The sequence below is a fragment of the Chiloscyllium plagiosum genome, chromosome 39 (assembly GCF_004010195.1).
Source record: "Chiloscyllium plagiosum isolate BGI_BamShark_2017 chromosome 39, ASM401019v2, whole genome shotgun sequence".
Lineage (NCBI taxonomy): Eukaryota > Metazoa > Chordata > Chondrichthyes > Orectolobiformes > Hemiscylliidae > Chiloscyllium > Chiloscyllium plagiosum.
Window position 1 is genome coordinate 6,407,237 of NC_057748.1, and position 23,550 is coordinate 6,430,786.

The 23,550-nt window shown below is 42.6% G+C and overlaps 1 protein-coding gene across 1 annotated transcript in view; it reads right to left on the reverse strand.

Annotated features, from left to right (window-relative positions):
• The window catches only part of LOC122542181 (vesicular glutamate transporter 1), a 71,510-nt gene that overhangs the window by 26,488 nt on the left and 21,472 nt on the right, over window positions 1-23,550 (reverse strand). Inside the window, exons 2-3 of the mRNA XM_043679623.1 lie at window positions 16,491-16,743; window positions 15,417-15,535 (exon numbers count right to left, since the gene is read on the reverse strand). Coding sequence (XP_043535558.1) covers window positions 15,417-15,535; window positions 16,491-16,743 — 372 coding nt within the window. The remainder of the gene's footprint in view (window positions 1-15,416; window positions 15,536-16,490; window positions 16,744-23,550) is intronic.

Below are 23,550 nucleotides of genomic sequence, written 5' to 3' on the forward strand. Positions count from 1 at the left end.
TTGCAGCTTTATAAGACTTTGGTTAGGCCGCACTTCGAGTATTGCATTCAATTCTGGTCACCAATTTACAAGAAGGATATGGAGCCTTTGGGAGGATGCAGAGCAGATTTACCAGGCCGCTGCCCGGATTAGAGGGTATGAGCTATAAGGAGAGGCTGGACAAACTGAGGCTGTCTTCTCTGGAGCAGCAGAGGCTGAAGAGAGACCTGATAGAAGTCTATAAAATTACGAGAGGTATAGATGGGGTTGACAGTCAGAATCATTTTCCCAGAGTTGAAATGTTTAATAGTAGAGGACATGCATTTAAGGTAAGAGGGGGAAAGTTCAAAGGAGATGCAAAGGGCAAGTTTTTTACACACAGAGTGGTAGGAGTCTGGAATGCGCTGCTAGGGGTAGTGGTGGAAGCTGTTTAAATGGCTTTTAGATAAGCAATGAATGGAGGGATATGGACTATGGGCGGACAGAAGGGATTAATTCAATTTAGCATCATGGTCGGCACAACATCATGGGACAAAGGCTTTGTTCCCGTGCTGTACTGTTCTATGTTCGAATGAAAGTACAGTGGAACACCATCTCTCCCAGTGTGCAATGGGAGAGTGAGGCTCAATTTTTATATTGAGGACTGTGACTTGAACCGACAACCCATCTAAAGGGCAAAGGTGACAGCTACTGATCAGCGATTGGTGGCCTGTGCAGCTGGGAGATCTTGGCATTAATGTACCTGATGAGTTTACCATGGTATTTGTGACTAACTGGGAGTAACCCTCTCCAGTATGGACAGGCTGAATTATTAGAATCAGTCAGTGTTCCCAGTGCTGCCTATCGGATGCTCCTGATATTTAGGGGAGGTCCCTATTATTTGCTGCTCATTAACATGTAGGCAGCGTAAATCACTGAATTAGGTAGTGACAGAGGCACTGAAGGAAGCAGCTTGGAGAGGGGGTGGGTGTTGAGCAGATGGGCAGCAGCAGAGGTGTTAACTTCTTTGCGTAAGTTAATGACACACATGTTAACTATTTCTTGATCATTTCTGGGTAGAAACTGGAAGTTTACTGAAGCAAAGTAAAGAGATATAACTTCACTTAACATGCTGTGTTGTACCTGACTTAAGAATGTTTGATGGGGGCAGTATAGTAGGAGTTCTACTATTTATCTAACCCATCCTGTACTAAAATAACTCCCGATTTGGAGATGCCGGTGTTGGACTGGGGTGTACAAAGTTAAAAATCACACAACACCAGGTTATAGTCCAACAGGTTCAATTGGAAGCACACTAGCTTTCATCACCTGATGAAGGAGCGTCGCTCCGAAAGTTAGTGTGCTTCCAATTAAACCTGTTGGACTATAATCTGATGTTGTGTGCTTTTTAACTAAAATAAATCCAGAGAGGACAACATCCGGTCACCAAATCACCCTTTATTTACACATATATAATACATGACACTGACCCAGCTAGCTCAGAGCTGACTCCTAGAGTAAACAGAACCGCTGATATTCCTGTTTATATCTGTCAGCCAGGGGTCCCTGAGCCCTTGAATTTCCTTTACACTGTCTCATCAAAGGAAAGGTAGTAATTGGAATGAGGTCAGCCAAGCGTACCAGATTAATAGCCCCAGTCATGGAACTCATATTCTATGACGTCCACCTAGCTGACCTCATTCCAATTACTACCCTTCCTTGGGAATTCTGATGAGACAGTGTAGAAAAAAGTTCATTTTGTATCTGATGTGAACAAGAGTAATAATTAAGATTATAATTTCAAGGAGCAAACAAATTCTGACTTAGAACTTTAAGATTGTAAGCTAATTAAAGAAAACAAACTACACAGCAGCAGCAATTATTGCTTAATTAACTGAAGGTAAATAGTTATTAACCACCGTAGCAGAAAACTGCCTTCGCAGTTACAACTTGGGTGTGAGTCATTGGTTCCTTATAAAAGTGGATAGATTTTGCTATCGCACAGACATTGTTGAGGACTGAGTTTGATAAGGTATGACTGTTAACTTAGGAATTTGGTGCAGAGAAGGAAGAAGATAATTTTTTTAATATATTTTTTTAAATCTTTAATTAGGTGGACAGGCAGGTAATTGTTTAGTGAGATTTTAACATTTTACCACTCTAAACATGGGCAGTATTTTAAATTGGCATTAGGAAGATATGAACATTGCATTAAATTTCTAGCTTAACTGATTAAACAATCTGATAAAATCACAAACAACAATTGAGTGATATTTCTAAATTCAAAACCTGATTAATTACTTTCTATATAATATAAATGGTAAGGCTGGTGATGTGTTGCAGCTGTAGCATGTGGACACTGGCAGAGACTCAAGTGAGTCTCCGCAAGTATCTGCAGCTCAAGGAACAGCAGTGTGAGTTGATTAGCTGGACTCTATATTTTGGATACTGTGACACATTAGAGAGAGGATGTGTTACCAGGAGGCACTCACACATTTTAGTGTAGGTGTTATAGATTTGGTCTGTGGTCAGAGTAAGGGTATCCAAAATGATTGAATAAGTAACAATTTAAGAGGCAAAGTGACCAAGGCTAAATTCTAAGTATTCAAAACTATTTGACATTTTGGAAGATCAGGAAGAAAGGAAAAGGAGGTGGGTTGGTTCTATTAATGAAGGACAAGGTCAATACAATCATGAGAAATGTTTTTGCTTCAAAGACTCATAGTAGATGATAACTTTGGACAGAGATAAGAAATAGCAAAAGGGAAAGGACCACACCAAAGGACACTTAGAATGCTTTATAGGCATTCCGATGGGAGCTAAACTGTAGGACAAAGAATAAATAGGACATAGGAGGGATCTGGAAGAAAGATGTTAAAGTAACCATTGGAGATTTTATTATATACAAAGATTGGACAAATTAAACCACCCAAAATAGCTAGAGATGACATCATGAGCATAGTTGATATAGTTTCTTACAACAATGCATTCTGGAACTGGGGAGCAGTCTATTTTAGACCTTTTTACAACTTCTATTGCCATGTAGACTTCCCTCTGTCAGTGAGAAATGTCTGTATTTTATACACTCAACCCTAGGGCTAGGGACAGACATCATGAGCCCTGATTAGAGGCGAGATGGGATTAATTAATGACTCTACAGTAAAGGACCCTCGCATTAAGAGTGATTGTAACATTTCACAGTTAGTTTGAGGGCAAGAAATCTGGGTCTGAAACTACTGCCTTTAACTGAAATACAAGCAACTACAAGGATAAGAAGACATTTGAGTATGTAGTTGGATGAAGTGGAATGGGAAAGCAAGGTTGAATGGTAGGACAGTGGAGAAACAGCGTTAGGCATCTATTGATGTTTCATAACCTAAAAGGATATAGTCCATTGAGGAAAACAGATGCTAGGAGAAGGATAGCTAACCAACGTATTTAAGGATAACAGCAAATTGAAAGAAAAGATATTAAAAAATGCACAGATTAAATATAGCCCAAGAGATGGAGGACAATTTAAGAGACCAGAAAAGGACAAATTAATAAAAGAGAGAAACTGGATTATGGGAGAAAACTAACATGTAATAAAAAGACATATATTTTATTATTAATAGATGAGTAAAAGTAAAGCTTCCCAAACTGTATAATTTATTACTGCTTTAGCAATGTTTTTCTGATGCAATGAGTAAGTAAGGTTAGAGAAATCTGTAGATGTTATTGCATTGCATTTTTAAAGGACAATTGATAAGGTAATACATGAAAGGCTTCTGCCCATGATGCACCCTAACCTACACATCCATGAACACTATGGACTATTTAGCACAATCATTTACCTAACCCTCACATCTTTGGAGTGTGGGAGGAAACTGGAGCACCCAGAGGAAACCTATGCGGACACAGGGAGAACGTGCAAACTCAACACAGACGGCTGCCCAAGGCAGGAATCGAAACCAGGACCCTGGCACTGTGAGGTAGCAATGCGAACCCCCGAGCCACCATGCCGTGATGTATTACGTGGATAGAGGATTGGCTAACCAACAGGAAAGAGATTCAGGAGAAATGGGTAATTTTTTAGCGTCACAAACCAAACTAGTGGAGTGTCACAGGGATTATGCTGGACCTCAATAACTTGTGGTCTATGTTAATTACTCGGATGAAGTGATTGACTATATTTTGCTGATCGTACAGAGAGATAGGAGAGCAGGTTGTGTGGAGGATACAGAGTCTGCAAAGGGATTTAGAGAACACAAGACAAGGAGATACACCAGAACTTGATAACCAGAGGTTGGATCTTTCGGGGACCTGCTAAATTATTGTCAAGCACCTGGGCCAGTAACACAATTAGGAAACATAATTTCTGTCCCTAGTGTCTCAGGAAGAAAAGTTGAGCTGATCTGGTCTTTATTCACTAGAGTTAACTGGGGTTAATCCATATGAGAACTGGTCTTATTGAAACATATAAATTCTGAGGGGCCTCAGCAAGGTGAGTGCTGAGAGGGTGTTTCAACTTGTGGGAGAATTGAAAACCAGGGGCACAGTTTAAGAATAAGTTCTCTTACGTTTAAAACAGAGATGAGGAGAAATTTCTTCAGAGAGTCATTATTCCTTGGTATTCCTCACAACAGAGAGGAATGGAGCTGGATCATTGAATATAACCAAGACAGAGCATTCTTCTGGTGCAGTAGTAATGTCCAGATCTCTGGACCATGAGGTCCAGGTTCAAGACCCACCTACTCCAGGGGTGTGTAATCATATCTCTGAACAGGTTGGTTTGAAAATGCCCATAACCAAGACAAGTAGTTGAGCAACGGGAGGACAGGCAGGAAATTGAAGCTAAGAGAAGGCTCAACAGACTTCTAAATCTAATAATCTTATCAATCGTCATATTGATTACAGATGGCAGGCATAGACTGATCATTGAGCAGGGCTCAAGATGGGGATGCATCACGGGAAGATAAATGAGGTCTAGGGCTCTAGGTGGTCACTGTGCCCGGTGGGGGTGAGGGAGACTGTTTTCACATCAGGGGCGAGGAAGGGGGAATGAGGGACACTGTGCCCAGGTTGGGACAGAGGTGAGGGACACTGTGCCCAGGTGAGGGGGTTGAGGGACACTGTTGCCAGGGGGAGGGGCGGTTGTGAGGGACACTGTGCCCATGTGAGGGGTTGAGGGACACTGTTGCCGGAGGGAGGGAGGTTGTGAGGGACACGGCACTGTGCCCATGTTGGGGAGGTTGGTGAGGGACACTGTGTTCAGTTGGGGAACGGGTGAGGGACAATATGCCTAGGTGTGCGTAGTGCCACTGTATTCAGATTAGAGTGGATGCCACAGTGCTCAGATGGAGGCGGGGCTATTATGCCTAAGTAGGAGTGGGTGGGGCTACTGAGCTCAGCTAGGAGTGGGTGGGGCCATTGAGCTCAGGTAGGAGGAAACAGTGTCATTGAGCCTAGGAGTTGAGGGAAGGCTCTGTACTGACCTGGGGTTAGGGTTTAGAACCCAGACTCGGGTCTGTGGTTGATGAGCCAACCCCAGGTTTGAGTATGTAAAATTCAGAACCTTCCTCCTGGCGATGGGAATGTTGTGTGGTGATATAATTGCTGTTTTTTGAACTGATATCGACATTGAGAGGCTATTCCTACTTGCACATGAAGTGATTTAAATTTTTAAAAATCTGTTGAAACAAATATTTCAGTGAGTCAGTGATCAATTTATGGACCATCTTCCTTCGAGAGATGGTGAAAGCAATTAGTATTGATTCATTCAAATATAAATTGGATTTCTTCAGAAAGAAAAGCATTTTAGAGTCCAGTTTATGAATAATTTGAGAGCTGATATATGTGGAGTGGAGCTTTGGAAAGAACAGCAGATTTTGAACCCATTGTTCCCAAAGTTCTCCCCAACTGGGAGTATTCCTCACCTTATGCCTGTGCTTGTGATAGACTCTGTATCGAACCCCGTGCTGCATCTCTCATGAGGTTGATTGATGGGTCAGTATAGAGGGAGCTTAATGTAGTATCTAACTTTGTGCTGAACCTGTCCTAAGAGTGTTTGATGGAGACAGTATAGAGACAGATTTACTCTTTATCTAACCCCTACCTGAGAGCGTTCGATGGGGACAATGTAGTAGGAGCCTTACTCTGCATCCAACACTGAGCTGTTCCTGTCCTGAGAGTGTTTGATGGGAACAATGTAGATGGAGCTTTAATTAGTATCTAACCCCGTGCTAAACCTGTCCTGAAAGTGTTTGACGGGGACAGTGTAGAAGCAATTTTATTCAGTATCTAATCCTATACTGTACCTGTACTGAGTTTGTTTAATGGGGGATAGTGTAGAAGGAGTTTTACTCTGTATCTAACCCCATGCTATCCCTCTCCTGGGAGTGTCTGATGGGGTCAGTGTAGAGGAAGCTTTACTCTATATCTGATCCTGTGCTGTACCTGTCCTGAGAGCGTTCGATGGGGACAACATAGAAGGAGCTTTACTCAGTATCGAACCCTGTGCTGTACTGAATACGTTTGATAAAATAGTAAAATGAAGCTTGATTCTGTTTGCAACCTGCATTGTAATTGAGATTGAAAAGATTAATGAGACAATGTACGTAGTTTGTCATGGAAGGAGAGAAAGTGAAGTTCAAAACAGACTATCAAATGTCCAGTACTTCCTCATTAAGAGAGGATTAGAAAACCATCCCTTGGTACTTTGGTGCTTTGGTGATGGCTGTTCCCTGCTCAAAGTGGAAAGAGTTACAGAGTAAAGCCCACTTAAATTTATTAAAGTAATGGAGAGACCTCCTGAATCTGGATTTTAATTGGTCCCCAAGAGTCAGAAAATCATTTGTGAATTGCTTTGTAATTCTGGCTTAGCTGCAGGCTGTGTAAAGGATAGCACTAATTACCAACCCATCTGCATCACAGACACCACGTCACAGGCTTGGGATGAATGTCTCTTCAGTTCATGGTTTGGAATAAACGGGGAAGCCAGGCTGTTTTTGCAGGGCACCTAATTCTGCTTTGATCCCTGGAATTATTCATCTTGTCAAAAGAAAGATGGAAAGAGATCCAACAGTCTTTATTCTCATCAGGGCAGATGGGCTGTTTATAGCAAAGCATCACTGCTCCCTCTCAGCTGCAGGACCACACAGCTGCCCAGAGGTTCATGCATGATGAGGAGCTGCATTGACTTCATTGCTGCACTTGGACCTCAGAGATAAAACAAGGGGGGACATTGGTCAGCATCTTCCAAACCCATAATCTCTCTAACCTGGAAGGGCAGCGGCAGCATATACATTGGGGTCAGCAGCAGTTTCAAGGTTTCCCCTCGAAATGACACTCACCCTCCCTGACTTGGAATTAAATCGGTGTTCCTTCACTTAATCTGAGCTATCAATATCCTTTCCCCCCCCAGCACTCTACACTCCACACTCCACACACCACACACATCCTCTCACCCCCAAACCAGAGCATAAATGCTGCACACTTCCCGTTAACTAGAGTCACCTAGACTCAAAGTGTTAGCTTGCTCTCTCTCCATGGATCTGCCTGACCCACTGTGATCTCCTGGAGTTTTTGTTTTCAGAACAGATTCCAGCATCTGTAGCAATTTGCCCCCTCACTGTCACTGCACCAAAATCCTGGAGCTTGCTAACCAACAGCAATGTCTGATAATGATTTTTGAGAAGATTTGAAGCTCAGGTTGATAAAAAGTATGTAAGTTAGCTCGCTGAGCTGGAAGGTTTGTTTTCAAACATTGCATCAGCATGACTGGGTAACATCATCAGGAGAGTCTCCAGTGAAACTGTGGTGGTATGTCCCCCCTCTCTATTTATAGGTCTTGGTTTCTTAAGGTGGGTGCATGCCCCTGTGGTGGCACAGTAGCTCAGTGATTAGCACTACTGCCCCACAGCACCAGGGACCTGGGTTCAATTCCAGCCTCAGGTGACTGTCTGTGTGGAGTTTGCATGTTCTTCCTGTGTCTGTGAGAGTTTCTTCTGGATGCTCCATTTTTCTCCCACACTACAAAGGCTAGGTGGGTTAGCCATGGTAAATGTAGTTCCAAGGATTAGATTAGATTAGATTCTCTACAGTATGGAAACAGGCCCGTTGGCCCAACAAGTCCACGCCAACCCTCCGAACAGTAACCCACCCAGACCCATTCCCCTACCCTGTATTTACCTATGACTAAAGCACCTAACACTATGGGCAATTTAGCATGGCCAATTCACCCTAACCTGCACATCTTTGGATTGTAGGACGAAACTGGAGCACCCGGAGGAAACCCATGCAGACCCGGGGAGAATGTGCAAACTCCACACAGACAATCGCCCGAGGTAGGGGAGAGGAGTGGGTCTGGATAGGATGCTCTGTGGAGGGTCAGGATGGACTTGATGGGCTGCTTCGGTACTGCAGGGATTCTATGATACTATACCACACAGATTGCAGTGGTTCAAGTCAACACCTTCTCAAGTGCAATTAGGAATGGGTAACAAAGGATGTTGACCTTTGGCACCCCCGTCCCATGGATAAATAAGTAAAAATCTGCCATAACTTTGCATTATCACCAGCCCCTTCTCCAAAAGCCTTTCTGTAAGTCACTCAAGATTATAATTTTTATTTTCACTCTCTTTTATCCCAGTTTGTTCCTCATGATCCCCAATATACACATTCCTGATGAAGGGCTTTTGCCCGAAACGTCGATTTCGAAGCTCCTTGGATGCTGCCTGAACTGCTGTGCTCTTCCAGCACCACTAATCCAGAATCTGGTTTCCAGCATCTGCAGTCATTGTTTTTACCTCATATTTTATTTTAACTCAACACTAAATGGGTTCTCTATGGTTAACTGGTTGAGCAGTTACACAATTGGATAAAAAAAAAGGTTGAGTGGTAACTTGAATGAGGATCCAAAATATTGACAGGGAGAAGATGTTCCCAGTTGTGGGAAATTGTGAGGATACAGATTTAAGGCAGTTGGCAGAAGAAACAACGACAACTCGAGGAGTAACTTTTTCACGTGGAATCTAGAATGCATGCGTTGTAGAGGAGGCGGGGCTGACTGATTATTATCTGAAACAGAAGACTGTACAGGATTACAGGGAAAAGGCAGAGGATTGACACTTTTGCTCCCTGCACCTTTACACATGGACATAATGTGTTAAATGGTCACAGCACAGAAGGAGAGCACTCTATAATTTTGTGAGATGTTCTAGAAGGGGCTCAAACTAAAAGCAGCTCATTATTACCAAATCAATTTGCATGTTTATTGTGATATTAAAATTACTGGTAACCTTTCCTGTACCTTCTACCAGCTTCTGAGGTTCACTTTCAGCCTTTTCCAAGGGAGAGTGCATTAAAGTTGGATAAAATATCAAAATGTTGCTGAGGATATTTATCTCTTTTCTCACTGGAGTGTAGGAGGTTGACAGGTGACCTTACAGAGGTTTATAAAATAATGAGGGGTATAGATAAGGTGAATGGCAGGTGTCTTTTCCATAGGATGGGAGATTTCAACACTCGGGGGCATATTTTTTAAGGCAAGGGGAGAAAGATTTTAAAAATACACGAGGGGCAAATCCTTTATGCAAATGGTGGTTCGTGTGTGGAATGAACTTCCCGAAGAAGTGGTGGATGACAATGTTTAAGAAAACACTTGGATAAGTATATGAAGAGGGAAGGTTTGGCGGGATTTGGACCAGGAGCAGGCAGGTGAGACTAGTTTCATTTGGAATTATGTTTGACATGATGTTTGGACTGAAGGGTCTCTTTCCTTGCTGTATGACTCTATGGAAATAAACTAGCATTTCCTTGCCCTCGATTATATTCTTTAAACAGATATTTCTAACGAGGATTGAGTGGCTGCTATGCAAAATAAAAGAGATTTGTATTCAAAAAAAATTCCTGGACTTTCCCTCACAGCCAATAAAGTGTAAAGATAGAGATCAATGATATATAGAGATGTTTGTGATAAGCAGGACGTCACTGTGACATTAGTTGTCATGTGTTGGTATTCTACTAAAAGGCTGGTCCTTGACAATTCAGATTGTGCTACTCTGTAGCCTTCCCATGATGTACAGTGTTGTTAATAGAGTCATAGAGATGTACAGCATGGAAACAGACCCTTTGGTCCAACCTGTCCATGCCGGTCAGATATCCCAACCCAACCTAGTTCCACCTGCCAGCAGCCGGCCCATATCCCTCCAAACCCTTCCTTACTAGATGTTGTTCAACAGTAACCTGGAAATCTGAACTGAGTCTGTAGGAAGACCCAACATGTTATAACATGAAGCATTTTGGAAGAGTAATCACAATGAGGACACATGGCAACCAATTTGCACACAGCAAACTCTGTTAAAGGAATTTCCCACTGCCCAAAGATGTGGAGGTTACGTGGACTGACCATGCTAAATTGCCCATTAACATTGAGGAATGTGCAGGTTAGGTGGATTGGTCACAGTAAATATGGGGTTGCAGGGATAGGATGAGTCTGAGTGGGATGCCCTTTGGAGAATTGGTACAGAGTTGATGGGCCAAACTGCCTCTATCTGCACTGTAGGGATTATATGAACCTGTGAATGTGATAATGAACAGGTAAACTTGTGTTTTTAGTGTACATTGGTGGAGGAATAAATATTGGCTATAACATTGGGGTTGGTACCACGTCTTTATGTTTACCTCAGAGGGGTAGCTGGACTTTGATGATTTAATGTCTCATCTGAAAGACAAGCCCTGTAGCACCCTATCAAAACTGCAAAGGGCACGCCTGCTTAGGTATTTGCCTGCGAGCCTCAGAAATGGGAATTGAACTGACATTTTCTGGCTCAGAGATGACACTGTTATTCATTGAGCCACAGCTAACACTGTGATGCATTTCCCCGCAAGTGCACTAGTGATGGGAACTCTTCTGAAGTTGAGATTCAGGGTAGGGGATATCACAAGAGACCCAGGAAGCGGATGGGGTTCTGTGAGGAGCTGGAATGCTCTTTGTTGAAGTGGCAGCAACATCAAGTTCATAGCGAAAGGAAAATCGTCAGACAGTCTGAAAGGCTGGCAGCTTGGTGCGCTCCATGCCTGGGCAAGGGGCCAATCCCTTGGCACCACGCTTCCAACTCTGTTAATTAATCTTACCATGAGTTGCTCTGCAGGTCATTGCATCAGCAGAAAACAGAACATTAAATCATTCATTCAATGCGTAATTCCATCTCTCTAAGGGAAAGAGGGCTGAAAATTATCCCGACATTTGCATTTGCAGAGATTTTGCTGATGCCAAAATGACCTATATCTCGTGCTTTTATGGTGCTAATTTACCTCACCACGACTTTGCTTTTTTCTTGCCCTTCTCTTCTACTTTGAGCACTGACTCTTGCCAAGTAACAGGTGCCCTGGCATCACTCTGGAACTTTGCCCATTATTCCTGAGCATACAGTAAATGCTAGTGGCAGACCATTCAACCATAACAGCTTCTTGGCTGAGTCCCATCGCGTTAGAGCCAATGTCTTACAGGTAAAGGCCGTTGTATCAGAATCAGGGGGCATTTACACATGACTGGCGAATGGTGTGGGGCTTGGTGAGTGGGACTTGAGTTTTCAGGGTGTTGGAAAACCACCTCGGAAAGGTCATAAGCCAACAACTAAATCCAAAATGTTTTGGGTCTTTAGCTGAAGTGGGCAAACTAGGGGATGTTTTGTCCTCACACAGCTGAGGTTGGGGGACACAGATTTCAGGTTCTGGGGTGAGAGATGGAAGGGGGAATGTGAAGAGGAGATCCTTTACGCAGTGAGTGGCAATGGTCTAGAACTTGCTGCCCAGAGAGTTCGGTGGAAGCGTGAAGTGATCAATGATTTCAAAAGGAAATTGGATGGGCACTTGAGGGGGATAAACGTTCTCCAGGGGTGATGATGGCCTAGTGATGTTATCACTAGCTTATTAATTCAAAGATCCTGGCCATGTTCGAGGATTCCAGGTTTGAATTCTGCCATGGCAGATGATGCAATTTCAATTTAATAAATATTTGGAATTAGGAGTCTGATGATGTCCATGAAAAGTATTGTTGAATGTCAGAAAAACCCGTCTGGTTCACTAATATCCTTTTGGGAAGGAATCTGTCATCCTTATCTGGTCTGGCCTAAACATGACTCCAGACCACAGCATTGTGGTTGACACTTAAGTGCCCTCTGGATAATTAGGAATGGGCAATAAATGTTGGCCTGGCCAGTGACAGCCACATCCCAAAAATGGTGGGATGCCTGTGAATGAACTCATAATGAAAGCCAGCCAATTAAAAACCTGGCCAGCTTTGCTACTTCCTCGTATTTACTCCTTAACTGTGTTTGTCTGGTAGTCTGTTGTTTGTGAGAATGGGGACTGAAAACAAATGTTTTGGATTTAAAGCATGGACACAAATCAGTATACCTGGTTGTTTATTTTTGCCCCTGCTAAGGTTATTGGGTATTTAATAAATAGTTAAGAGTTTCACTTGAGATACACAACTAGTGTCTGGAATTCATTATTCCCAAAGTCTGGGATTGTTTATTCAAAAGTCTGGTTAGGGATCATTGGAGTAATTGTTGGGTTTCTTCGACAGTTTAATTTTACTATATTACAAATACAAAAGTAGAAAGGCTGCATTAGTTTGACTGCTTGTCTCCATGTCAGAACAGATCCTATGTTTCCTCATTGGGCGACTGAATTTGTTTATTATGGGTAAATACAGGTCGGATTTAAAGCTCTGCAGAAAGCAGGGTTGGGAAAGAAGGTCTATGCTCAATTTACTTTCCATCAACTGTTTTAATGCCATTCTTGAAGGACCCATCACCCATTTCAGAGATGCCTGTCAAATAGTATTGATAATCTTCACAAGGGCTAGTCCTTTGTTTATCTCTCCATAACTTACAGTCTTGAGCTTTCCTGTTCAGTTGCTTGTAGGAACCTTCCATTTTCAATTTCAGGATGTTTAATGTAATATCATTCTATTTAAAAACATATGAATGAGGAACAGGAGTAGGGCACTCAAACCCTCGAGCCTACTCATCCATTCAATGAGATCATGGCTGCTCTGAATATTACAGCATCCTACCTACCCCCAAATAACCTTTTAGCACCCCCCCCCCTTCACCTTCCACTTGCTAATCAATAATCTATCTACTTCCACCTTGAACATAGTCAAAAACTCTCATTTCACTGCTTTTTGAGGAAGAGCGTTCCAAAGACTTAAGGCCCTCTGAGAAAAACATTCTCCTAACTCTATCTTAAATGGATGACCCCTTACTTTTAAACTTAGTTCTAGATTCTCCCACAAGGGGAAACATTATTTCCACAACAACCCTCTCAAGTTGTCTTTTAACAAGGCCAATACATGAAAATTGGTTCCAGCAAGTCTGGAATAGATGCTATGTTCAAGCAAATGCATCTTATGTGTTTCAATCCATTGTCTCTTCTAAATTTCTGTGGATACAAGCTCAGTCCAGTCTCTTTCTCATTGAGTCATACAGCACAGGAACAGACCTTTTGGTTCCACTAATCCATGATGACCATAATCCCAAACTAAACTAGCCCCACCTACCTGCTCCTGGCCCATATTCCTACAAACCTTTCCAATTCATTATCTAAGTATCTTTTAAACATTGTAGCTGTGCCCGCATCCACCACTTACTTAGGAAGTTCATTCCACATTTGAATTGTGTAAAAGATTTGTCCCTCAGGTGTTTTTAAATTGCTCTCCTCTCACCTTAAAAACATGCCCCCAAATCTTGAAATCCGTTCTCCTTCCATTTTTCCTCAATTACCTCTTTCAGCAAGCTCTCATACCTCAGATGATGGTCAATCCAACCTTGTTGCTATTTCTTGATGATATTCACCACGATTCATCCCATCTCCACCATTCTGAGATCTTTTCTATTCATCTTGTGCTCTCTCCCACTGATCCACTATACCCTATCCCGGAGCCACATTTCACCAGAGCTCATTTTGTTGACACAACAAGACACTTAAAATTACAGTTCTTGATCATTTTTTCTTGCAATCCCTTCCCATTCCAATAATATGTTTATTTTCCTACTAAGAGATTACGATCATAAGAAATAGGAATGAGAAGGCCACTCAGCCCTTTGATTCTGCTCATCATTCAATAGGATCATGGCTGATCCAACATTCCTCATGTCTGCTTTTCTGCCCTCTCCCCGAAAATCTTAATTCTCTGACCGATCAAGAATCTATCTCCCTCGCCTTAAATATGTACAAGGACTCTGCCCCCAAGCTCTCTGTGGCAAGGACTTCCAAAGATTCACAACCCTCTCAGAGAAGAAATTCCTCCTCATCTCAGTCTTAAATCGGAGCTCCTTTATTTAGAGACTATACCCTGTGGTGTGAAACGTCCTCTCAGCATTTATCCTGTCAAGACCCGTAAGAATCCAATAGGTTTCAATGAGATCAGCTGTTATTCTTCTAAACTCCAATAAGTAAAGCCCTGATTTGTTCAATCTTTGCTCAGAATATCATCCCTTGATATTAGGGATCGTACGAGTGAATCTTCTCTGAATTGTCTCCAAAGGAATAATATTTTTCCAAAGAATGCTTTCTTTACCGTGACTATTCAGCTCTGATTTCTTTATAACAATAATCAGATTCTGCCAAAATGTTCCCTTTTCCCTCTTCATCTCTCGAAATCAGAAAGATTTCTGATCTCTCTCGTTTTCCAACAATGAGTCAAGAGGTGGCTGTGCAGTGGTAATATCTCTGGGTTAGTAATCCCAGAGCATAGTAATGCTCTGGGATCATGGATTAGAATCTTTAAACTCAGTTAATAAGACTGGGAATTGAATAGTCATCATGTCAGCCATTGTCTATTGTTGTTAAAAACCCATCAGATTCACTAATCTCATTTCAGGAAAGAATTTTGCCACCCTTACCTGGTCTGACCCACATGGGACTCCAGACTGAGTCCCAACTCTATTCAATGGTGTTTAAAAGATGTGAGGTGATCTCATTGAAAAAAGAGGATCTTAAGGGGCAAAAACTGAGAGGATGCTTCCCTTCACCAGAGAGTCTACAACCAGTGTCAGAATAAAGGGGTACCAATTTGCTGTCCTCTGAAATGATTTAGCAAGTTACTCAGGGAAGGGCAATTAGAGTTAGGTAGCTAATCCCAGCCTTGCCAGTGATACTTACATCCCTTATAGATTCATGGAGTCACAGAGATGTACAGCATGTAAACAGACCCTTCAGTCCAACTTGTCCATGCTGACCAGATATCCTAAATAAATCCATTCCCATTAGCCAGCATGTGGCCCATATCTTTCTAAACCCTTCCTACTCATATAACCATTCAGATGCCTTTTAAATGTTGCAATTGTACAATATAGCCTTTTTCTTCAAACATCATAGCTTATATATTTTGCATGTCAATTTGTAGTTTGCAAGTTTTCACCATTGATCCAATGATCAATTTCCAATTTTTTGGAAATGTTCCCTACCTGTTGGCAGCAAATTTCTGGGATATGTAGCCTCCTGGAATTTGCGTAACAATATACCCCCAGAAGAAGGATCCGTGAATCATTCCCACCGTCTCCGGATCCCAGTTAAATCTAGCTTTCTGGAAAAGAAAGGAAATGGGTTAGATTGTTATTATACATCCTTCTTCAATCAATGCACTGCATAAAATAAATATTTTCTCCATCTATTCCTCTGATTCCTTTGTCAGTCACCTTTATTGACAGACTGTTTATTTAAGTAACACCCTTTACTCCTTTTATTAAATCTGTTATGCAAAGGCTTTAACACCCTACAGCAACCTTGTGGTGATGTCACAAAGTTGCACATCACTGGGTATAAATACTACAGTGTGGGGTGAGTTAGAACACACTACACCAGATTGGATTAGAAATTTATGTATTGAGAGCACTCGGGCACAAACGCATGAAGAAGAAAGAATAGTTGAGGGGTGCGGATAAAGTGAAGAGCCAAGGTCTTTTTCCTAGGGAATCCAAAACTAGGTGGCACAGGCTTAAGGTGAGAGGGGAAAGATTTAAAAGGGACCTTAGGGGCAACTTTTTCACACAGAGGGTGGTGCATGTATGGAATGAGCTGCCAGAGGAAGTGGTGGAGGCTGGTACAATTGCACATTTAAGAGGCATTTGGATGGGTATATGAATAGGAAGGGTTTGGAGAGATATGGGCCAAGTGCTGGTAAATGGGACTAGATTAGGTTAGGATATCTGTTCAGCATGGAAGAAGGGTCTGTTTCTCTGCTGTACAACACTATGACTCTATGATTCTGAGTGTGGCATACGTACCACAACAGTGATATTCCATGAAGTGTTTTTAGCTAAGGTCAAGGCACTCTATAAACACAACTGTTATTGTTACTGCTGCCATCTCTTTTCTGGTTCTAGTAAAGACAAAATCCTACAGATGCTGGAAATCTGAAACAAATGTAGAGAATGCTGGAGAAACTCAGCAGGTCTGGCAGCATCTGTGGAGAGAGAGAGAGAAACAGAGTTGGCGTTTCAAGTGCAGGCATGACCCTTCTTCAGAGTTCTTCCTCCTACCTCCATGATGAGTTTCCCATTGCTGTAGACTGTGTTGTTGTTGACCATGCTTACGATGGCTACCCCCAGATTACAGCGGATCCCAAAGGAGATGCAGAAGCCCAGGCCACTCATTATGGCGATGACATAGCGCTTTGGCAGCCCGAAGCACGTGCAGTCCACAATGGGCTTCCTTTTCTCTGCCACTCCGATCGCTCGACCATCTTCAGTCAACTCGATCGTCTCCCCGACATTCTGCCGCTTCTCTAGGATTCTGTGTTGTCAAAAGGAAAAACAGGGGAGTTAGCATCCTAGGAAAAATTGGAACAGGAACATTACAGGTACAGAAGGAATCTTCAATGATTCTCCTGGGAACAAAGAGAACCCGAGAGCTCATGTGCATAAATCTTTGAAGGTCAGTAAAGTACTTTAACAAAAATAAACAACGCTGCAAAAAGAAAAGTACACTGACAAAACTTTGCATCTTGCATGCATCAGGACAGATGCAAGAATACCAAATTTCAAAGGAATTAACATTTATTTTGAAATTTGGCATTCTTGCTTCAATCCTGATGAGTGGAAGGTGAAAAGCTTGGTCAGCACGTCTCTTGTTTTTTAACAAAGTTCACAATATCAAGCTGTCCAATGACAAGGAATTCAAAGAAAGGTTTTCTTTAGAAAGAAAAAAGAACTATCTAGAAGGTAAGTGGAAGCTCAGTTGTCTGTCGGAGAGAACAAGTCAATGACGTCAAAGAAACTGTAAGCTGAGCAGTCTCCATTGCACTTTAGGCTAAGGGGAAGTCCTGAGTGGCTTAACAGACATTAACAGAAAAATTCCAGAAATGGCAAACTGTGGAAGAAGACCTCCAGGGTGGCGCGGTGGCTCAGTGGTTAACACCGCTACCTCACAGGGTCAGGGACCTGGGTTCGATCCAACCCTCAGGCAACTGAATGTGTGGAGTTTGCACATTCTCCCCGTGTCTGCGTGAGTTTCCTTTGGGTGCTCTCGTTTCCTCTCAGAGCCCAAAGATGTGCAGGTCAGGTGGATTGACCATAGGAAATTGTCCCATAGTGTCCAGGGATGGATAGGTTAGGTGAATTAGCCATGGGAAATGCAAGGTTATGGGGATGGGGTGGGATGCTCTTTGGATGGTTGGTGTGACCAGATGGGCTGAATGGCCTGCTTCTGCACTGTAGGGATTCTATTCTATGAGGTGAAAGTGAGAACTGCAGATGCTTGAGATTAGAGTCAAGACTGTGGTGTTGGAAAAGCACAGCAGGTCAGGCAGCATCCGAGAAGCAGGAGAATTGATGTTTTGGACAAAAGCCCTTCTTCATGAATTCCTGATCAGGCCATTCCTGATGAAGGGCTTTTGTCCGAAATGTGGTTTCTCCTGCTCCTCAGATGCTGCCTGACCTGCTGTGCTTTTCCAGCACCACACTCTCAATTCTATTCTATGAGCCCACGTTAAGAAATAAGTGACCTTTGTTAGCAAGTTGTTTAAGGATCTCATGAAAGAAACATTAACATAGGAAGGCAGTATTGACTGCATATAGAGATTTGCTGGAAAAACAGCAAGTGCAGCCATAACCATTGAACAAGAAACCTTAAAGTGGAAAACGGTGACCCTTCTCTGACATTCCCAAATTTGTAGGATTGAGGGTAAAAAGATTGCATTTTTATTTCTGATATTTGTAATAAAAACGGTTTCAAATATATCATAATATCATTTGTTTTTTCTTTGTTTCTGTGCAATTAATTTGGATGTTCTTTTGCTAAAAATACATGATCAATCTCTTGTGAATAGATGAGTAACTGACCACAACAGTAAGCCAACTGCAAAAATAAACCTTATGGTCTGGCATCTGATTTATCCAGTATTCCCTACGCGTGCAATTCTGGTCTCCTTCCTATCGGAAAGATGTTGTGAAACTTGAAAGGGTTCAGAAAAGATTTACAAAGACATTGCCAGGGTAGGAGGATTTGAGCTGTAGGGAGAGGCTGACAGGCTGGGGCTGTTTTCCCTGGAGCGTCGGAGGCTGAGGGGTGACCTTATAGAGGTTTACAAAATTATGAGGGACATGGATAGGGTAAATAGGCAAAGTCTTTTCCTTGGGGTCAGGGAGTCCAGAACTAGAGGGCATAGGTTTAGGGTGAGAGGGGAAATATATAAAAGAGACCTACGGGGAAACTTTTTCACGCAGAGGGTGGTACGTGTGTGGAATGAGCTGCCAGAGGAAGTGGTGGAGGCTGGTACAATTGCAAATTTAAGAGGCATTTGGATGGGTATATGAATGGGAAGGGTTTGGCGGGATATGGGCCGGGTGCTGGCAGGTGGGACTAGATTGGGTTGGGATATCCGGTCGGCGTGGACAGGTTGGACTGAAGGTTCTGTTTCTGTGCTGTACATCTCTATGACTCTATGACTCTAATTTATGAAAGACTGTCTTATATTTGCGATTCCTAGCTCGGATCTCCACTAGGAATGGAAATATCTATTTCTCAGCCTTCGATAATTTTAAAGGCCTCGCCTAATACATTCCCCCACTGCCCCCTGATGTATCTTTTCCACAGGCCGCTGGGAATTGGAGTCAGTTTTCTCAGAAGGTGTTTGCAATGTACAACAGTGCCAGGATTGTATAGCAGATGAAGGCAAACAAAGCCCATTTTTAAGTGCCATTAACATCATGAAAATAACTAGTTTCAACTGATCTCTGAATAGATGTTATTTGTGACAAGAATAATCAATTGTGATAAAAGCAAGACTGCTCTACAAAGACATGCCAGGCTTTAATCAGGATTAAGGATGGATCAAGGCTTCCATGAAACTGCAGATAAAAATAGCTATGCTAAATGCTTGTAGCACATCCCACGTAATCGTTAATTCAGCAACTCTATCTAAATAAAAGCAACTGAACACTCCTGCTGACAATTTAATTTCTGGATGATCAGGCTGCCTCTCAACACCAGTTGGAAATGAATCGATTACATTGTACTGTACAAACCTGTCGTTAAGTACAGAATGTTTGCAGTCAAAGACTTTGTCTTGATTGGAAATTCTTATATGTTTGAAGTGATGGTAAAAGCTTTAGTCCATCAGAAATTTATGCATTGAGAGAGATAAAATGCTTTGTGTGCAGAAAAGGATCAGTGAGTTACTACCCAGCACAAATGGTGATTATGAGTTAGAAAGGTTGTAATGGATGGACTTGGCTTGGTTGCTAAGAATTCCTCAGTTAGAGAGAATTGGTACACTGGAATTTAACACTGTGTGTGAATAGGAAGGGGTTTTAGTCCATTGGAATACAGAAGTGTGAGTGAATGGGAAGTGGTTTGGTCCATTAGAAGTCAGTCAATATGGGGGAATGGAAAGGGGTTGAATCTATTGGAATGTGATAATGTGGGTGAATAGGAAGGGGTTCCTGACAGAAGTTTATAAAATAATGAGGGGTACAGATAGGGTTAATTGTAGGTGTCTTTTCCCGAGAATGGGGGATTTCAAGACTTGGGGGCACGTTTTTAAGGTGAGGTGGGAGAGACTTAAATAAGATATGAGGGGCTAATTTTTGACACAGAAGTTGGTTCATGTGTGGAATGATCTTCCTGAGGAAGTGGTGGATGCGGTGACAGTTACAGTGTTATAAAGACATTTGGATAAGGACACGATTAGGAAAGGTTTGAATGGATACAAGCCAGAAGCAGGCATGTGGCACTAGTTTAGTTTGGGATTATGTCTGGAACGGACTGGTTGGACCAAAGGGTCTGTTTCTGTGTTGTATGACTCTATGACTCTATTGGAATGTGATAACGTGGGTGGAACAGGAAAGGATTTGACATTTTGGATTGTAATAGTGAGAGTGAATGGGAAGGGGTTTGGTCTAGTGAATGTAAAGATAAAGTCACCATACTCTTACCAGATCATAGGGCTATTCTCTCATTAGGCAGAGAGACGATTGGCGGTATTTAACCTGAGGGTGACCATACTTCCTACAACAGGAGATGTTAAGAAGAAGAGTCCTTCACAATAACTTCAGAGGGTGTAGAAATTGAACCCACACTGTTGGCATCCCTTCACATTGTGAACCAGCTGTCCAGCTAACTGAGCTATATGGTTAGTGACTAGGAAGGGTGTTTGTCTGTTGGATTGTAATAGTGGGGACGAATGAGAAGGGTCTTGGTTTATTGGAATCTAATAGTGTTGATGAATGGGAAGGGGATAGGGCCCATTGGAATGTAGTCCTGTGAGTGAATAGGAAAGGGCTCTGCTCAATTTGAATGTAATGCAGTCAGTCATCGGAAAGGAATTTGTGGTACAAGTGGAGGAACATATTCTCAAAGGCATATCCCATGTAAACCATATTGGATAGACCTGTATCTTCAATTATGGAGCTTCCTGTAGGTCATAACAACATTGTAGTTTGAGCATTTGGCAGAATGAACACAATAATGAGGAGTTTAAAAATCAAACTTGGGTAGTTAATTCTTAACCATGTCACACACCACTGGAGCAAACATGAGGTCCACGTTCTCCAGGTTGGAACAAGCAGCTTTGCTAAGTGAACCCTCTAGCCATGTTAGGAGCAACATCCTTTGCACAATTCAGATGTCTGTTTTGAAAATGAGAAAGCAGGGAAAGGCAGCGTTCATGAAACACTGAACGAAGCTTCTGTGAGTTTAATAATATACATTACTGCCGCTAAGCGTCAGTGGCGAAGGGACTATATGTTGAAACTGGTGGATGTGGTGCCAATCAAGTGGGTCCTTTGTGCTGTGTGGTGTCAAACCCCTTCAGTGCTGTTGGAACTCTACTTGGGGAGTGGCAAGGTGGGGAATATCCCATCACACTGCTGACTTGTGCTAACACCCCTACGGCTTCAAATATCTGATTTCCTGAACTGTTCAATGCAGAGTATATACACACACACACACACCCTCCTCAGAATCTATTCCCAAATGAAAACCTTGGATGGAGTTGGATGTTGAAAGATTTTAGATATAATATTAGGCAGATAAACTTCCACACATGATCCAGTTTCCCAGACAACTAGGAATAATCGGACACTCATACAGCACAGGCCATTTGGCCCATTGGACTTGTGCTATCTGTTAGATGGTGTTATCCACTTAATCACAATCCCCTGCTACAGGATCATGTTGAATCCTTGAGGGTCTAAGTACGCACTTGGATGCCTGGAACATTTAAAGATTGCCTCTCCAACCAGCACTGAATAAATTATTCATGCATGAATTCGCCGCATGGTGTGGTATCAGAGCAAAAGCTGCCAGTGGAAGGATTTAGAATAAAGGCTTCGTCATGCAGGGTACTGAGCTATAACCTTCTGCTTTCCTCCAGGTAATGCAGTTTGCAGGGGAACTGCAAGGAATAGCACGTCTGACCTCACCAGCATCAGTGATGAGAAGTCAAACCACAAAGAATAGTAGGAAGACAATAAGTTCCTCGAGTTTGTTCAATTAGATCATGGCTAATCTGCACCACAACTCCACCAGTTGGACTTGGTTCATTATCCTTTAATACCCTTGCCTCCCTCTTGTTTTCCAGCTATGGAAGGGATGTGGGCATTGCTGTCAAGGTTGGCATTTATCACCCATCCCTAGATGCCTTTGAACTATTAGTTTTCTCGACCATTTCAGATGGCAGTTAAGAGTCAAACTCATTGCTGCGGGTCCAGAGTCGCATTTAGGTAAGGATAGACCAGGCAAAGACAACAGATTTCCTTCCCTGAAGGACATTGATGAACCAGATGGGTTCTTACATGATTAGATTAGCTTTTAATTCCAGAATTCTTTTGTTGAATTCAAATTTAACCAGCTGCAATGGTGGGATATGATCGTAAGATATAGAAGCAGAATGAGGCTATTCGGCCCACTGAGTCTGTCCCACCATTCAATTGTGGCTGATATGTTTCCCAACCCCACTCTCTTGCCTTTTCACTGTAACCTGATCCCCTTACCAATCTATCAATCTCTGTCTTTCACACGCTCAGTGACTTGGCCTCCATGGCCTTTTGTGGCAATGAGTTCCACAGAGTCACCAACCTATGGCTGAAGAAATTCCTCCTCAGCTCAGAATCTGTGTCCCCAGAACATTAACCTCCATTCCTCCAAAATGAGTAGACATTGCAGGCGAAACTGGCAGCGTCCGTTAGCAGAGTTAGCTTTCCCTGATGAAGTGCTTATGCCCGAAACGTCGACTCTCCTGCTCCTCAGATGCTGCCTGACCTGCTAGGTTTTTCGAGCACCACACTCTCGACTCTGATCTGCAGCATCTGCAGTCCTCACTTTCGCCTAGAGTTAGCGTTGCTGTCCAACGACTCTACATCTGTGTTTGTTCCAGATCTCAACCATCTGCAGTTTTTGGTTTCATTCTGGATTACTCGGCCAGTGACATTACCACAATGGCACTCACCTCCAACAAAATCTGTTGAACTCAGCTTTGAAATTTACAGCTGACCCCGGGATTCAACAGCTTTATTTGGGAGAGACGATAAGTCTTCTTGAGTCACCTTTGGATCATTGACCTTCTGAAGCAACGCTCCCTTCCAGCACAAAACTTCAGTCCTTTGTTTCAAACCAGTGGCTGACTGATGAGAACATTAGGACCTTGCCCAGGTTGGGATTAAATCTGATGTTTTAATTTGAAAAGGTCCTTTTGTTTAATTGTTGTAAATGGGAATTAAGAAAGTTGGCTTGGTTGACAGAAAAGAGCTCCCAGTTGAATAAGAAAGGGTCTGTTCACTTTCCATTTGGCCATGGGAAGGTGGGACATGGTGATGATGGTCATGTGGGATATCAAACGGCAGGAATCTGGGGTAAGGGGTTTGGAGGGCTACGATGGAACCCCTAACAGAATGCCTAAGCTGTGTTGGCAAGTGCAGAAGTTGCTGGAGAAACTCAGCAGGTATAGCGACACCTTTGGAGAGAAAGCATTGTTCACAGTTCGGGTCCAGCGACCTTTCTTCAAATCTGGCGTTCTCACAGGAGGAACAGGGTGGAGTCCTAGGAAGGGAAGTTCTTCATGTCCCAATGACGAGTGAGAAGACTATCCATTTCCTTTCATCC